This window comes from Anguilla anguilla, chromosome 8, assembly GCF_013347855.1.
Source record: "Anguilla anguilla isolate fAngAng1 chromosome 8, fAngAng1.pri, whole genome shotgun sequence".
Taxonomy (NCBI): domain Eukaryota; kingdom Metazoa; phylum Chordata; class Actinopteri; order Anguilliformes; family Anguillidae; genus Anguilla; species Anguilla anguilla.
Window position 1 is genome coordinate 39152409 of NC_049208.1, and position 18582 is coordinate 39170990.

General features: G+C 45.3%; 1 protein-coding gene across 1 annotated transcript in view; it reads right to left on the minus strand.

The window, feature by feature from the left end:
• The window catches only part of vps50 (VPS50 EARP/GARPII complex subunit), a 131498-nt gene that overhangs the window by 48275 nt on the left and 64641 nt on the right, over positions 1–18582 (minus strand). The window contains exons 14-20 of the mRNA XM_035429341.1: positions 11398–11489; positions 11137–11231; positions 10686–10784; positions 8435–8525; positions 3946–4122; positions 1879–1997; positions 270–376 (exon numbers count right to left, since the gene is read on the minus strand). Of these exons, the coding sequence (XP_035285232.1) occupies positions 270–376; positions 1879–1997; positions 3946–4122; positions 8435–8525; positions 10686–10784; positions 11137–11231; positions 11398–11489 (780 nt within the window). The remainder of the gene's footprint in view (positions 1–269; positions 377–1878; positions 1998–3945; positions 4123–8434; positions 8526–10685; positions 10785–11136; positions 11232–11397; positions 11490–18582) is intronic.

Consider the following 18582-nt stretch of genomic DNA (forward strand, 5'->3'; position numbering starts at 1 on the left):
CTTTCCGATTATTCCACAAGCACACGAGAAATAATCGTGTCGTTGCCACGGCGCAACATGAACATTTAAATTAAGCCGGGAAATTAACGATCGCGTGGGCGCGACCCTCCTAATGGCCGGGAAAAAGAGATGTCACAGAGGTTGAGACACAGAATGGATTTCTCCATTGTTAATCAGCCATTAGCCCGTTAATTGACGCTATCTGGGAGGACATGATAAGGGGTCACTTTCGCTATCGTTCTCTGCGGGTTAAAAAGCAAATTACTCACCAACCAGCCGGATTACATTCAAGGTAGTGTTGGTCAGGATGGGGGCGTTCACCTTATTAAGGCTGTAGTCGGACTTCTTTCGGCTCCTCAGGGTTTCCCGAGACACGCTAATTGAGAAAACAGAAGCGTTGCGATAGCGGGTTCAGAGAGGAGGCCATGGAAGGGCCCAAGATGGCGGGGACCCAAAGAAGCGCTCACACACTCAAAAGCAAGGCCTCCCCGAGCCACGGTTTCATCAGCCGCGGCTAATTCCCACCTCCCTTCCGTGACCTTGTTGCCCTTAATTTACCGAGTCCTAGCAGGTCCTCCCACGGAGTGTGAAATTCACATCCGCAGTTAGGACATCATTCAGCAGATAATGAAACGTCCAAGTTAACACAGAGCACAGCGTCCAGCCACCATAAGGCATACACTAAAATCATTATAAGCGGATTACAGGGAATGTAAATGATCTAGTAAAACGTGTTATATATGCATTTCTCCTGTGGGTATTAAATATAATGAGACTCTACTAAACAAGGAGAGAACAGGAAGTCATTGTTGCAGAACATCTGGTTATGTAAACAAATTTTCACATGTCACGACACACAATGAATAGCCCTGATACATAATGCAAAACACAATTTCTTCGCCAAACAGAAAACAGTATTTTAAGGAGGGACATTCGACACCCAAGACTCATTATGCATTGATGAGTTTCCTTACTGAAATATTGATGCACGTATTACACTTCCATATGTAGATGCATGAGTTTTTAGCTACACATAAGTCAGCTACACATGTGCTGGGATACGTGCAGAAGGCTTTACGCATACTGTATATTCCAAAAACTACCATTACGTCCAAAACTAAAGCCCAGTACCAAACCAACAACCAGCGGCCATTTTCCAGACGGAATAACTTTGCAACGACTTCCATTAAATCACGCGTACACTGAGAACTACGTTAGATCTTTTCCCAAAAGTAAACCGAACTGCTTTCAAAGCTAATTCTAAAGGATGTTCAATCTTATTTCCAGTGTGGGAATCTGAAGATGGCCTTAAGGTGAAGCCTCTGCACGTGGGTAATAAGAAACCCTACTGTGCGGGAAGTCGGCTAAGAAAAACACGTCACACGTAACGCTCTTTCATGTACCATCTTCAAATTACCAACAGCGGGGTGCGACCTACATACTGCCATTACTTACTGCTCGAACAAGTTAAACCCATAAAAATGCTCTTATCATGCCTGAGGGCAACTCCACATAATATCGCCACTCTACATATCAGAAAAAAGCGCTGTGGATCGCCAGGCAGAAAAGCGGCTGCACGTTTTACAAAAGAAAACGCACTTGTCACGTAACGTTTTCAACCGAACAATCGATTCATTGTGGCGTGACATTTTAATCTGCTTTCAGCGGGCCACAGGTGAATTTGGCGGAAAAATCTATCGCCTGACGAACGCTGGCTCGATAGGGGTCGCGAGCGTTCAGACATGTGACCCCGAGAGCGGGAAGAGGAGGCTTTCGACATAAAAGCGCCGCGCGGCACAGACGTGAAACGCGCGCAGCAGAAGGAGCGTCTCTCCTGACTCAGAGAATTGAAAAAGCCCCAGGCGGCCCTCTCCCGACCTCTTGACGGGCACGTCCCCGGTCTGCTCGTCCACGTAGTCCCTCTTCAGCTCCTCGGGCACGTCGCTGTCGCTGTCGTAGTCCTGGTACACGTTCTTCTCCAGCTCGTCCGACTCGTACTGCGGACACCGGGGGGGGAGGGGGGGGGGGAGAGAGGGGTCAGCTGAGGGTAATGGGACCTGGGAGGTGGAGGGGGGGGGGTGTTGGGCGGTTCCCCCTCGCATTTAATGTGTTCAGTGCCCCCTTTTGAAAACGGCGTTAGGGCAGCACCGCAGCTGGTTTGGAAGTGCTGGTGAGCTCTAATCAGGGCAGGCCTCTTGACTCCTGCTATAACTGTGTGAATAAGCGGGCTTGGCCGATTTACCAGCACTCCGCACCTCACAACATTTCCACTGAATATATGCTGACCGAGCATTTCCAAAATAATGTCATTTTTCTTCATATATTTGGAGTTCCTGCCTTTTTCACATAATGCTGTAGATATTAAACCCTGAGAGGCTGAAACAGCATTCTCAACTGAAACTTGACAGAAAGTTGAGGGACAAATTAGAAGATTTTATTTTTGATTTTTCACCGTAACCTAATAGCGCAATTCTTCCGTTGCAGCATTCAGTTTCCGTTAGCGCTGCAGCTTGGTCTGCGATGTCTCCTGGCTGCTCATTACAAATAAAACAGAGGGCATTAGGAATACGTCCTGAAGCTAACACGATACAACACACATGCAGGCCACAATAGCCGCGGTCACGTTCCCCTCACGCCGCGACTGGCCGATAGCTTTGTGACAGACGATCCTCGGGAAAGCGCTTTCTTATCGTGCGTAAACACGGCGAACCCGGGGAATTGGCGCTAGCGAGAGAGGAGCGGCGTCCGCGCCTCCCAAGACGCCGTTTGCCATCTCGAAATTAAAACGCTCAACCGGGGCTCGGCCGCCACGCAGCGCACGTCCCCTTTGCTCACGGGCCTGACGCCTAACCGAACCACCTCGGCGGTTCCAGCACCGGGCGATTCGTCACAGAGAAGCACGTGCGGCGACATCTTTTTTGCCTACGCGGCCTGAAGAGAGGGCGGCGACGAATTCATTTCAGCTAATGAGAAACGATAATGGGAGCCGTGCGCTAGGCGTTTAATTCCATTGCACAAAGCCGGCGGCCTAAAGTTTCCACTCAGCCGCGCTTGTCAAAAACGCGGTCGGCGGCAACACCTTCGCTCTCGAAAAAAAGGACGAACCTGCCGCTCCCCTTTTTTAATGATATTTCCGCGCGGACGCTTTCAAGGTAAAAACCGGGCTTAAAAGAGCAACAGGAAGTGTAGTCGCGGCAGGATAATTATTTTCATTACACGGATAGCTCATCGGAAATGCCAAGCACATCGGACGTTAATGTGAGTGGATGTCCCTGAAACGCCCACCGATAAAGCTTGATCACGACCCTTGCGTGACAGTCCTACAGACAATACCCCGTTTAACATCTGAAAAATAATTATGACCCACTTAACCAAGGCTCGCATTAATCTTTTAAATTGAACAATAACGCGCGGCGGCGTAGATAATACACGTGGCTCCGTGAGCAGGGGGAATCACATTAATGTTTGCCCAACTGATATTCGACCAAATATTAAATTTCAAGTAAAACAAACAAGCTAATGAAACTATGTGCTGCCGAATCGGAGCCTTTGTTAACTTATAATACCTTAACGAGCCTAGCACGTTTACTGGGAAAAATGGCGGCGAATATCAATTCGCCTCACTAATGAAGCAGACGTTGAATTGCATGATTCTGTTCTTTAGCTTAAATGCATGCGTACTTTCACAAGCTAAGTGGCTGACCAAAAATGTGCTGCTTTTTTTCCGATTCGGCCGATAAGAATGTTTTATGGCTTTAATACTTAGAATAATGGTAAAACAATATCTCATACAGGAAAAATAAAGGATATAAAAAGATATCAACCCCTATTTAAAATGCATCATGTGCCAGTTTATAAATCACTCACCTAAATACATATATTGTGCTAATTTTAGAAACCACCATGCCGTACAATGCCACAGTCGTGCCACGGAACTCTCCATACCCCATTGGAGGCGAGCACGTCCTCCGTCTCGTCCTCCTTGTTGTCGATCTGCACCTCGAAGGGGTTCCCTCCCTGGTAGTACTGCTCGAAAAGGGAGACGTCCGCGGGCTTGCCGGCCGACGTTTGCCTGCTGGGGGACACGGACGGGGAGCGGGACTGGCCCATGAATTTGAACTCCTGCAAGCAAGGGATAAAAGGCCAACGATGAGGAAATATCCATCGCGCAGATCCCCTAGGAGCAGGAAAGCAGCTGCAAATCAACTTTTGGCTGGATCGGGGCCAGCCCTACAAACGCAAATGTCTGTGACTGAGTGACTGAGTGATCTGACTGAGTGATGAAGTTACACCATTGGTCGGCCGAGTTATGAAGTTACACCTTTAGTCGGCCGGATCACATGTGTTAGGTCCAGCCATATACTAGGTTTTAACCTGGTCTTGTTTGTTCCGGTCCTCGGAGGGGACTGGTCTGGGAAAGGTGTGAAAGATCTGCTAAAGTTCATTGACCACTGTGGACCGTTGGTAAGATCAGTGGCCCCCATAAGGGTAATATCAAACAATCGGATGAGTACAGACAGTATATATTTGTGAGACTAACTGGTGAATCAGGGATGGTTGTCAGGGATGATATCCATCACATCTAGCGGTTAGATACATTATGATACTAGACAAGTGATATTGGATAGCTTTGTATTTCTCTAGAAACACACAAAAACAACTTTAAAAAACACCTACAGGAAGGGCTTTAGTTTGGTGTCAGCAGTCTGAAATTTCTCATCCGTGTTGTGATGACTACGAGGATTTTCATATGGATTGTTTGCAAAATCAGTGCCGCTTTCTCGGCCAAGTCATCAAAATAAAGTTTCAATAAAAAATCTCTACATAAAAAATGAATGAGTAAGGACAAAAAAAAAAATGGCCTGAGATTGACTTTAGGTCTCCTGATAAGATTAAAGAATCCATTATATTCTCCAAACAAAACAATCTAAAGCAAATTCATACTCTTAGCATTAAGGCTATCACGGCGCAGTAGCAGTAGAGAACAGACAGGGCGCAGTGTGGATGGCAGTTCATCATTAGCATAGCACAGCAAATGAGATTACATGGAGCTAGGGAGCTCAGGATGAATCAATGCCGTGGAAACCAGGTTGATTCACAAGGGAAGTGCCAATCCCAGTTCGTTACTGTGAAGATTCTAATCCATGCAATACAAAGGTGCAAGTGCAATTTACAGGAACTCAATAAAAACCCACTATTTCCTGCATAATTTAGTTGTGGCAATTTTATTATCAGAAACCTCAGGTTTATTTCTCATAAATACTAGATTCTGTCCGCGGAATTTGCTGATGCTGAAAACATGAAAAATGCACCTGTTGCTTCCCAGACAATGTTTAGTATCAAGCACCTTTTCTGTTTACCACACCTGCGTAGCTAATTGTAAACCGGTAACAGTTTTTTCGCCTTTCATCATCACGCCTCACAATCATATAGACAGTCCTAATATTTTACATTCCAGTCACAGGGTTAATGTGACAACCAACCTAGCCCAAAATAACCGACTGGCCTAAACTGGGAATACAAAATACAAAAAAACATTCCAGCATGCACTTAGTTTGATTGAAGACATAATCCCTGACTGACAAATTTTATTTCAACACATATGAATCACGTCCTATATACGTTCATTGAAAATTGAACCCTCCCAGCATTACAAAGCTTTTCCCAAGTTAAATCCAGGTTGACCACTGGTAGACGATATGACGGAACGCAGATAAGTCATATCATCTCATCATTATCCTTACCCTTTTGGGGAGCAATTCAAAGCTAAATGCCACAGACAGGGTTTAGCCTCCAGCAGAGACCAGACGGAGGTTTTTTGACGATGACGCAGAAGCTCATTCACTGAATCAGTGGTACACACTGCACCATTCACAGGGTCATGCCAGCCCCGTGAACAGCACTTCCCAGATCTGAAGTCTCGGGCCAGCCACAGATACACGCCCATTTTTTTTTTGTCAACAACAATTTTAGCACAGAATGGCTGTAACCAGGCGTACTTCCATTAACATTTACAGTATGGCGTTCAGCAGGCAGTCCTATCCAGAGCGACTCGCGTTTTTACATACAATCCATGTGCAGAGCAGGATATATTATTTATATATGTATACTGACAGGTTTTAAGCATCTATCATTACCTTGTCTTTGGCCTTATTTCTCTGCTTCTATTCGAACAGTTAACAAGAGAGACCCCAATCACTCACAAATGACAGTCTCAAATGAATAAAAAATGGAAAACGAGTGTTTTGCATAAGGCAGTAGGTAGAATATGAGCAACTTGCCCCGGGAGATACGCTGAAGACATTCTTCATAACGAGCATTACCATCGCAGGGCGCATCTCCAACCGAACATCACGAAACAAAAAGGCCTTTTTATGGCACATCTTCATTTTCAGAAAAGTTCCACTGAACATAAACTTAGTAACACAATCTCCATACAACCGCCCAGTTAATGTATTTCAATTGTCGAGCTGTTTTATTTGAGCGGCAAAAAAAATTTCATTTAAATGGACATCCAAATGGATGACGGCTCTTAGTTTAATCTGTTTGAGCGAACCTGAAACGTAACAAACGTGACAGAATCACAGCACAGGCTGTCTATCGGGCGGGGCTGTGCACAGAAGTAATAAACACCAACAGCACTTCATAAATGCCACATAACCGTGGACTTTCGCACCAAGGCGTCTCTGTAACAGCTTATGAAAGTCACACTATTTACGGTACACTCGTTGCAGACGAGGGATTTTAATGACCGTTTACAGTCTATAAAGAGATTCACAGTTTGGGCCTGATACCCCAGGTCAGCACCTCACTATTAGAGTCTGCAAATACTCCTGCAGAGCCAACTGTTACGTGTAAAAAAATAAATACATACAAATACAAAACAGATTCTCTAATTGCTAAGTGCTATACTTCCAATGTGTCTACACTTGATTAAGACTATTTGAATTTAATGAACTATTAAGTAATAGTTACTAATGAACTAATTATCCACAAAGCTGAACGATATCTATAACTGGAACATTTCCAACTGGCGTAAAATCCCCAATTGCTTTCATGCAACTGATCTATCCATGGCATGATCACAAAACCAATCAGATTACATTCAAAGGCAAATCCCATTGCCACCTGCTGTAGGATACTTTTCATTTCAAATATAAGCAGAACCACAATTTTATAACCACGGATCATTAATTCAACACACAGACATTTAGGTTGCCTGTTAAATGACTTCACCTGAGTCTCCTACTGTTTTTCTCAATTTATAAATGGATGCTGTGGTTTTTGCATTGGTCTTGTTGCTTTTCCACAATTCTACAGTAGTCTAGACAAACTGCCTTTTTTTAATAGGGCTACGCTGGATCCAGAAATACGCATGTTTACATAGTTCTCATTTCTGTGATAAAATCAGCTTGTGTAATTAGTAAACAATTTGCCTAATTAAAAAAGACAACATAAAGCATAACTCAGGAGATCAGGAGATTCTCTGTCTATATAACGTCTAATACCATTAATCTGGCAGTTTGTTTCGTCACAGTCGTTTAGAGGTGCTAGACGACCCCCTTCACAAAGTCAGCCAGCTTATCACTTTTGAAATGGGAAGGCAAAATATTATGACTTGCATGTTTAAAATCGATTCCCCGAGCCCACAGAGGTACAACTTGTTAAGGGGATTAAGTTCTGTCATGCATTGGTTTCATTTAATTACAGTTTCACCTCCACGTGTATTGCTTGTAAAATGTGTGCCAGGCTACTAATTAAAACACTGCGAACCATTTTCTTACTGCAAGACAGAAACGGTTCACCTATTTAAAGTGAAAGGCACACTTTTTTGACCATGTATAGAATTTATTTATTTATTTTCATATCTTCCCAAATTACTGTAATCAAAAACCTGAAAATTCTGTGCAGCATTTGCGTATAAAGTATAAGACCAAATATTAGTGAGTATATGAGTGATTCAGATTCTGCATCTAAAATATTGGTATTTGGTACTTTGGCTAGGCAATAAAAATGTAAATCACTTAATAATTCTATTTCTACTTTCCAAAAATACAAACCGTATGGCTGACTGTCTGTATCCAAACGAAAGTAAAATCTATTTGTCACAAGGATGCGCAGAATCGTTTTTCACAGTAAGATAACTTTAAACATAAATTTTAGGATTACGTTATATTTTTTTTTTAAATCAGAACCAACGGAGGTCATTGTAATTACTGTTATTAATAATGACTCACTGTCAGGGAGAATCTGAAGCACAGGGAACCCCCCACTCAGCCGCCAACAAAGGCAGTTTGGTTCATTTTCGTACGAAAATGCCATTCGCCGGGAAGATTGACAGCATTGCCAATTGGTCCGGATTAGACACGAGTCTAAATGTCACGGACAGTTTTCTCTCGTACACGCGCCCCCGCTCTTTGGCGGGTCTACTTACGTGCAGCTGCGCGATGCTGAAGTTCGACTTGACGGGGCACAGTTCCCACGTTTCGTTTTCCAGAAACATCCGCAGTTCCTCCAGGCGAGTCCTGCGGGGGGGGGGGGGGGGGGGGGGGGGACACGGAGGACGTTAAAGACCGCCCGCCCCGCTCGGGTCGCCGACGGCGACGCCTCTCCGTCTCGCTTTCGCCGCGGGTTCAATCCGAAGCGACAGGATTCATTCACGGATATAACCAGCGCTCTAAAAGGTCATGTTTGGATGTCTGATGAAGTCAGCGCCCTTCTGCTTGTCATGAAGAACATGTGTAGGTGTGCAATATAACTTCCTGCGTGAAATGCACATTTTGGTACTCGGTGCTAAATTCGATCTCTTTGAACACAAATCACATATTTGGCCTGAGGTTTGTTTACTTGAGCCATACAGTCAGGTCCAAAAGTACTGGCACATTTGATGAAAGTCCGGGAAAAGGCTGTATATTAAAAAAAAAATCGAAAAAGATGATGAGATATTTTTATTCTCAACCATTTCGGAAAATTATATACAATTATTTGAATAAATATGTTCTTTTGTAAAAAGAAAAGCAAAAAGCTCAATAAAGTAAAAGTCTCATTTCATACCACATCATCATAAAGTGCAAACATTTTTCCTAATATTAGTAATGCATTGTATTCGAGATTGTTCCGGAAAAAGAAGCATGGAGTCATTTCCACCTCCAAAAGCCACAGGGCACAATATACAATATGACAAATTGTGTAGCTGTGTGTTGCGTGACTGTGTTAGACCGGTGTCAGGCAATCAACTTTGTGGATTCCTCCCGAAAAAATAACATTTTTTTTTTTAAATCTGCAAATTATACAGGAGAGACTGATGCCTTTTTCAGACGGAACCGCCTTATCTCTGATGGTGTAAAAATCGCAAAACTGTCCCTTAGCCAGCGGTCACTCACTCACTGGCTGTTTTCTGTTGATGAGGTGACACCTGTGACACTTGGTGTGAAATTCGCTCGGAGTTCAGGTCCTACAGTACATCACTGCTCTGAGTGCACGGAGCTCAGAGGGACAGGGAGACTGTGCTTTAGCATGAGCGCCATCAGTCATCGCTTAATAGAGAAGTAAACAGTGGCGAGATGGATTCTTAGGGGTCGTGTGTGAGAGATGGAAGGTTTTGTCAAACGTAACGCATGTCTTCAATGCACGGCCATCTGCTTCGTTTGTGATCTCCAAATCTTTCATGAGTCACCCTAAGCGCCGAGCAGTGAAACCTAAATTAAAAACGAAATTTGATTTTGATTTACAGACGCACACGCCACTCAGGACTATTGTGCTTCATGAGTTTACACAGCAGGAGGTTTTACTGGTAAATCTAAAAAGTTTTGTTCGAGGACCTGGGTCAACACTGAGAAGACCAGGGTGTCAAAAATACCAGAATTGTAACATGGTCCCTAAGGACTCGGCTACTCTCGTAACATTTGGACAGGCAGGAACACAGTGAACACTTCTTTCACAGTTTTAAACTTGATGTCACACCCTTGGCATTAGAGTTTGGAGCCTCCATGTGGTGATATTTGTTAAGCTTGTCTGAACTTTCCTCCAGCACTGGTGAAACATGATGTCACGGCAAAAAGTTTAATTTGTCACAAACCAAACTTAAGGTGCAAACTGAAAAACTGGGAACAAAGATCATTGCCATGACAACACATTCAAAGCCATTTATCAGCTTTGATATAAGTTCAACAGAGAAAGTACAACATGTAATACTTTCTGCTGCAGAAAAAAAAGCTGGACCTGAATAATATTAAAAACAAAACATATGGGCCACTTACCAATTCACTACATTAGTCTTTTCCCCACATTAAAGAGTGCTGTGCTTTGTTTTGTGACAGCAGTGATGTTATAGTGGCCACAGAATATTAAAGAGATGATCTGATTTGGGAATTTTACTTTTTCAGCAAGGGCGGGTATATGATACATCAAACTGACATCAAGGAAACCAAATCATCTGTAGTGCTTTAGCAATGTGTTCATGTGTTACTTGCTGGATACACAGGTATTACACTGTAAAACCTAAATGCAATTGGACCATATTGGTTTCAGCGCTAGTTCATGGGAGCGCGGGTTCTGATACAGCGCCTCACAGCGAGCGCACCGTGTGACGGGCGGGGCGGGCTCCCGGCAGCCCGTCGAAGACTCGCGAGCGGTCGCGGGCGTCACGGATCGGTCGCCCGCCCGCCCGCCCGGCGCCAGCTCACCTGTGGTAGTTCTTGAAATAGTTGACGCTCTGCCTCTTGATGGACTCCTGCAGGACCTCCGACTTGCTGCCGCAAAACTCCACTCCCACCTGCATGAGCCTGCGCGTGGGACACAGGAAAAACAAGGGGTGGGGTGGGGGGGTGGGGGGGGTGGAGGCGGTCCAACTTCCTAATTAACTCCACGGAGTTATTTCACAACACATCTGCCCTTAAAGCACCCGCGGTGGAGCGTCCATTCAGGGTCGGCGCTGACCCGAGGAACAGCGGTCAGGAAAGAGCGATCGCTCCTTTTTGGATTTAATCGCCATTAATTGTCAGGCTGGTCGAGCGGATTACGGATATTTTCTGCCGCGGAACAAACAATCTCATTCACGGTCGGGTCGGAAGGGCTCGGCGGAATACTTTTTTTTACAAAGGCCCGCGCCAATTAGCGTTAATGAGGGCACAATACCTGCTGATAATATCCAGCACGAAGATGAAGTCGTCGTACTTGAAGTTGGACATATCCGTGCCCAGCAAATAGGCCTTCACTTTCAGCTGGACGTCCTGAAAAAAAGAAAAGAAAAAAAAACAATAACACGATAACGAACGAGAGGACAAATTAAATGACGCATCAATAGAAGGCCGAATAACAGCTTGTTTGTCCGCGCGGCGAGCAAACACAGCGGCCCCTAAATAGAACCTCGTTAGGATCAAGTGAGCGCGCTCCGACCTGCCAGATCCGAGTCAGCCCGTGTTCCAGCTTCTTTTTCACGTAGCTGCGGCCAAAGTTGGACTCGTCCGCACCCGCCGCGCCGCCGCCATCTGAAAGACAAAAAGCCTCGTTAGCCGTTTGCTCCAGGAGGGGGGGGTATTGGGGGGGTTCATAACTTCGACATTTTCCTCCCCCTGGCGAGCCCAGGGCTTCACGACAGCTCATCAGTCAGCCTGGTGCTGACACCTGAGTGACAGCGGAGATGACGAATTAGGATCGAAGCTTGGACATGGAGGCGGAACACCTGCTTCGGCGCTGGTGGGGGGTCAACCGCAGAGCAAGAGGCACGCGGGAGACAAAATGGCCGCTTCGGCCGCCAAAAGCCATCAGGCCTCATTCTCCCCAGCGGCTGCGGTGAAAGGCCGGTTCGCCCGGCCCGCGCAATCAAGACTCCGCCGCTGGCTGGACACGTAAAAAAACACGCAATGAGCGCGCTCACCACAGGCACGGCCACTGAGGACCGAGCTCTCAAACTGGTGCCGGGGGGAGGGGGGGACTGTGAAGGTATTAGGGAGGGGAGGGGTGGGGTGGGGTGGGGTGGGGTTATTCCCAAAGCCACCAGAGGAAATTCTTTTCTTTCTTCAAGTAACAATGAAACTCTGACCTTCGAAGGGCTAGTTACGCACGCTAAATGGAGACGTCGTCTCCTTGGCGCGAAGCTTTTTCGATTCGTCACAAGCTCGGGTTTCTGGAATGCATCCCAAAAAGGGTTCAACTCGACAAAAAAAAATAATATCGGCAGCATTTCAGATGTTGTTGCGGGGCCTCTCCTCACTGAGCTCCAAGGAAGCTGGAGCCTTTTCGACGCACTTTTTGCACATTGTTTAACACTGAGGGAGCGGGCCTGAAAATCAGTATGACAGTCAAGCACGATTTACGATGTGCGACTGTTAAACATGAACCAAAGCCAGAGGTCAATCAGTCAGAATTTAGAAAATATTCCTTATATGCAGAAAACAAAATGTGTTTTTTTTTTTGTTTTTTTTTTAAACACAGGGCTCGCCACCTTCTTTATGAAAACAGTCCAGACATCAGCCCGCAGTGGCGTGAATCATCTCTTAATCCCCGACGTTTTCTTGGCCCGCGGACTGGAATGCTCAGTCTCGCGCCCGTGCCCGTCCAGCAGCCGCAGCGTCCGCGTAACGCGCGCGCCCAGTCGCTGCTTCTTCCTCTCACACTGCAGGCCGCGGGCCGCCGCACCAGAGCACCGCACTGCTTCGGCAGGCTGCACGGACGCTCCCCCGAAAACCCTCACCTCCCTAAAGGCACCGTCAGGAATTCAGTTCCTGTCCAGAGGGGAATCGCGACAGCGGTGGCTTAGCGGGACGTACGTCGCGCCCCCCCTCCCAACGCCCCCCACCCCCCCCCACCTCCCCCACCCCCCCGTTCCAATCGCTCACCTCGAAACCCCCTCACGAATCATCCTACTAGGAAAGCACTCACTGCATCGGTGCATATCGTCCTCAGAGAAACAGCCCAAATAAAACACAGCGGCTCCAACATTCTGCCCACGTGAAGACGAATTAACCTGGTGAGAGAGGAAGATGGCTCGGCGTTCTCCTTACGAAATGCCTGGAACGCGGTGGGACCGCCCCCTCTGAAACCGTAAATGTCAAAATGCGGTCAGTGCCACCGGGCGCAGTCCCCCTTTCTGCAGGCCGTTCTTCACGGTGCCTACATCGCCAGGGGCCTTCCGGCCTTAAAGGCACCGCGGCGGAAAATTTCCAACCCAAACAAAATTAAATCAGGAAGGGAAAAAAAACTACCTTCAGCAAAGCATCTCTATTAAGAAATATTTAGCAGTAAGTATGCTTAAGATATTCGCCAGAAAAAGGTTCCGGAATTATCTTGCTGTAAGAAAAGTGTGGTAGACCCTACCTAGCAGATCTTGCATGGGCGCAATAAGGATAAGATTGGGACATCTGGATATTTGTATCTGTGTATCTTCCACTCGAAAAAATACAGATGCAACGCTAATGGAATATCGACAGTGAAATGAGGGCACACAATCTGTGAACAGGGACATCAATAGGAGCAATAGGAGCACATAAGCACTGAGCAGATGTTCCAGATGATAAGTGATTCATAAAGGAGACTCACATCGATAATTTTGATTATCAGATCAAGTGAGCTCGTTGCATTGAGCACATTTCCATTGAAAAAGCATTACAACAAGCGCGAATCCGCAATAGCTGCGACCGCACACGCGCATGCATCCATGTGTGCGTGCATCCACGCACACACCCTCACACAAACACGTGACCTCTTCTTTGGCTCATGACCAACCTTTCCACAAAATCTTGTGCAAATCTGTGAATCCATTCGGGAGTTATGGGCCTTTTTCTGATAGGCCACGCCCATCGCCACACCCCCTTTCGGTCAATCGGCCTGAAAGTTACTCAGATGTACCTTCGGTCATGACCAACGTCCATGCCAAATTTCAGCCTCCTGGGGCGAAAACTGTGGCCGCTACGAGGTGGGACACTTTGTGGACCAACCAACCGACCGACCGACCGACCGACCGACCGACCGGCCGACCGACCGATCGACCGATCGACCGACCGACCGACCGACCGACAGACAGACAGAGCTATAGAGCTGCCGGTCGTAGCTAAGAAACACACAATGCACAACTGAGTACCAAAATATTTTGCAGGCTCTTCTGGTGAAGGAGGTCATAGTCCTTGTAAACTAACCATTGGTTTTTTTATAAAGAGAAAGGTAGGGTGAGATTTCGTAGGGCAGCCGGCCCATATGGGGGCTACATAGCCCAGGAGGTTAGAGCGGTTGTCTGGCAGTCGGAGGGTTGCCGGTTCGAGCCCCGCCCTGGGTGTGTCGAAGTGTCCCTGAGCAAGACACCTAACCCCTAAATGCTCTAGTGAATGAGAGGCATCGATTGTAAAGCGCTTTGGATAAAAGCGCTATATAAATGCAGTCCATTTACCATTTACCATATGTGGCTCCCCCTCACAGGCAGGGGTCCCCGTCATGGCACCTCCCAGCCTGTTAGCCCTTCTGTATCTGTTACCCTCCCTGCTTTCTCCCATACTGAATAAACGGCAATCTATATATCAAACCTGAATACTATATATAAATCCCCGCTTAAATATCTAATGCAATTTGACAAAAACATATTCTTGGCAAACTACCGCACTGCTAAGGCTAGTTTCTGGTTGTTTAATTGACTAACTACTTTGGTAAGCTAATGTTATATCAAAATATTTTAAGAATTTCTCAAATTTATAATATAGATTTATAACATTTATAATATTAGCCTAATATAGTGCTTTGCCCCATCCTTATTTCCTCTATTATTGCGTATTTGTCACACTGTAGGGTTTCAGATCTTTAGACAAAATGTAATATTAGATTTTTCATAAAATATTGGCTGAAGTCACAGAGCAGTCATGGAAAAAGTTGTTAAAAATCAAGGAAGAAATCGCAGAATTGATAGATTTATTAAATTTATAGATCCCAAGTGTAGCACCGGAAAATGACTGAAATAACACGGACAGCTGTAGCAACATTAACAAGTGACTGAAGTTTTAAAAAAAATCTACAGGCAGTTTCTGGGTGCTAAGAACAGCCTACAAGGGAAATACATCGATAGGCTGGTGCATTCATTTTCTTAATTTGGTCCATCATGGAAAGAAAGAGCACGCTTTTTTTGCCATTAATTTCACAGAGCATTTTAGAAATAGAGCATGCTCAAATTGTTTTTTTTTTTTTTATGAGGCTTTATTATTACCCAAATGTGCTATGTTTAGAGGCACCGATTAAGACTGTTGCAACAAAGCATCAGGTGGGCAACGCTGGGCATGCAGTACAGTTTGCAGAGCTGACCGCCATGTTTGAGATGAAGAGAGCATTCACTGCACCGAGTCCCTTAAATGCTATTTTTACTTCTTTTCGTTTCCCCACACAGGCCATATTTTGAACCTTAAACAAGAGTCATTATATGGCAGAAGCACATTGTTCACCAGTTTAATTTAGCTAAGTGCAGTAAGGTCAGTGATTAGTGAGTTGGTTGCATTCAAATAAATAAGTGTTGGATAATCAAGATACTATATCAACCACTTTAAGCATGATAAAGTGGGACCACTGTTGAGTTATTTTTTTTTTTTTTTAAACACTTGATATTAATGTATCTAACCTTTTCTTCTCTGTCTCATTTTTCTCTCGAGTATTAGGCTGATTACACAAAATCTGCAACAGTCACTGCCACCCGGGAAGTCATATACCATTCTGTCCGAGACCAATTTGTCATACAGAAGAAATTATTTGACGCAGAGACAACATTTTTCACAATCCAAAGTCGTTTTAAGTCACGGTGCGAATTCTCACATCCAACGTCATTCACAGCCGTAATTCTTTTAGGCCTTTTTTTGAAATCGCTCCAGCTCGCTTCGAACGCCGACGTCAGCGCCGGCCTCGGAGAAATCCATACGGGTCGACCCCCGGTTCACACGCCGGGTGTTCGTAGCCGGGCCCAGAGATGTAAATCAGGGAGCCAGCCCGGGCCAAGAGGGCCGGGGGAATACCGTCTCCTGGGCAGCGGGCCCTCAGCATTCCCGTCCAGGCCATCCCTCAGCGCCGCTGACATCACAAGTGGCAGGTCACCATACCCCGAATGCAGTGTTCACAAAGAATAAATAACACTCAGGACTTGACCGGCGAGGGGGAAAAAACACAAAAATCAAACGCGGGGCAGTAAATCAATAGGTCCCGGCGTAATGTTATAAAGAGTTCCACATGAGGAACGCAGACTCCCTTCGGCATAATCAGTCACTGCTTTAGTTCCTTTTCGAGTTTAAAAAGCATTAATAGCTAGTCTCGGGTTATCTTCTGTTTCACTCAGTGTTACAGAGACAACAGCAGAGATGCTCCACTGTCACCTGCCTTCTCCCTCACACCCACCAAAACCTATCCCTGGGGCAGAAACACAACTCCGGTGAACACTATATGCCTCTGGTGCAATATGCTGTATGCTCCAATATAAATGTCCAAAACTTCACACTGCCCATGTGAAATAAGAAAGTCTGTGGGTGCACGCATCAGAACTTAATGTGCTCGTTTCTATTTGCTACCACAAAAAATCTCATTAAAATATCTCTTTTTTTGGTCGACATACGTAGTGACCTTCACCACTTAAAAGCTGCTTTACTGCGTCAGACGGCTATTTAAAATGTCTGTGATGCAGGTGCTAAGTGCAGAACAGTGTGAGAAGAACACGGTCCTTCATTTCTGAAGCCTACTTCAGTTTCCTCGTTACCCAGGCTAACAAAGCTAATGCAGACAAAACAGCCATAGGCATGTTTGAGAAATATCCTAATATCAATTATTTCACACAATTTCAGACGTGTCAGACTTGCACAAAACAGGCTGTTGGCGTGTCAAGCGATTAGCGTGACTTATCAAAGACAGACTCTTCAGTCTCCAGCTCTGTCAGGACCTAAAGAAGCCTCGGCTGACTAAATTGTTCATTCCAGTAATGCGGCGTGACATCCCTGCGTGACACCGCGTGGGTGTCCTCGATAAACCAAAAAAAAAGAGGAAGGTTTTCCATTCATGAGTGACATCAGCATCGGGTCACAGCGTACAAATTCTTGTGAAAATGTCCTGAACTTAATTTCTTTTTTGCTCGGGAAAGAACCTTTGTAGCGTCACTGAAAATGTGCTGAAATTGGGGGTGAACAAAGAAGTGACTTATTAAACACCTGAATTCAGAGCCTCCATTGAAAGATTTAATCATATAATGACATAGCGCACAGTGACTCAGCACCTCCCCCACGCACGCACGCAACATTTGAAAATTTTTAAAATTCTAACATTTTTTCATAGCCCGTCATATTCGCGTGCAAAAAGAGGGACGACCTCAACCTACCGGGCCCTACGTTACCGTTCCAGCCAGTCATACAAGTCCAGAAATACAGAAGAAGCTGCCGAATGAGAAGTAGCCACCTGGGGGGGGAAGGTTTAACCGAGAGGCCATTCCGGGATGGTCTGAACTCGGCGTCAGCCTCTGGCTCCATTGTTCCCCAAAGACCCGCCCTGTCTCATCCTCTAATTAGCGAGACGAAACAGAGTTACAAATCCTGAGGCAAAAAAAAAAAATATATATATATATATACTCTGAAGAGCAGGAAAATTGTTAATAACAATCACAATAATGTACCATTCTGGAAAATTCAGCAAAAAGGTTCTGGAAAATGAGGTGCCGAGTTTGATCACTGCCACAGCTGTAACCCTAGCCACCGGTGAGTAGAAATCAGTCCTGTATGTTAAGTTCATTTTTGATGGAGCATGCAGACATGGACGGTTATTCCCTGTGGGGCATAATAAGGACACTTCACAACCCTTTGCTAGTGGCAGCGGACCTGAACTCAAAACTAGACGTACAGAATTTTAGTTTCGCAGCTTTATAAACAAAACAGATCAAAGCAAGGCGGCATCTGCACGCACTGGCTCCCAGTTACCACAGGCACCAAGGGCAAAAAAGGAAAAAGAGCCCCGAAATGGCTGCACTGTGGGAGGGCACTGTAGTGCTGTCAGTCAAGCACGCTGAACATCTGTATATAGAACACAGCTGGGGGGACCAAATGCACAAACAATAAAAACGCATAACTTATCTCACTTGACAAGTGCGACACTGAACAATTCATTTCAAGGCAATCTCAATGGCAGCTGTTCTGAGATAGAGAAAAAATAAAATATAGCTGGGAAAAAAAAAAATCCAATATATTCAGACATTCACTTCCCATGGTAAAATGTTGATGTGTTCAATTGTAGAACGGTTACTCAGTCAGTCAATGACGCGATGCCAATTACACTATAGTTGTCAAGACATAATAACAATACTTGTCGCAGGGTAGAGAAAGCAATTCACCTGTTAATGGCCCTGCCACGCGAAAAGGAGAAAAGTAAATCGGTACTTTCACAGACACAGGCAAACACAAGAAGCAATTTCTGCGTATAGAGTGATAATGCAGCATTGCTGCCCCAAAACTGTCCCAACTGTATCATTTTTCCAAAATGCTACGCAAATAAAGATAAAATGACACCAAGACTGAAAACCACATAAAAGGCATTACAGTTATTATTGTAACTTAAAACAGGAACTAAAAACTATCCTTGAAAAACACA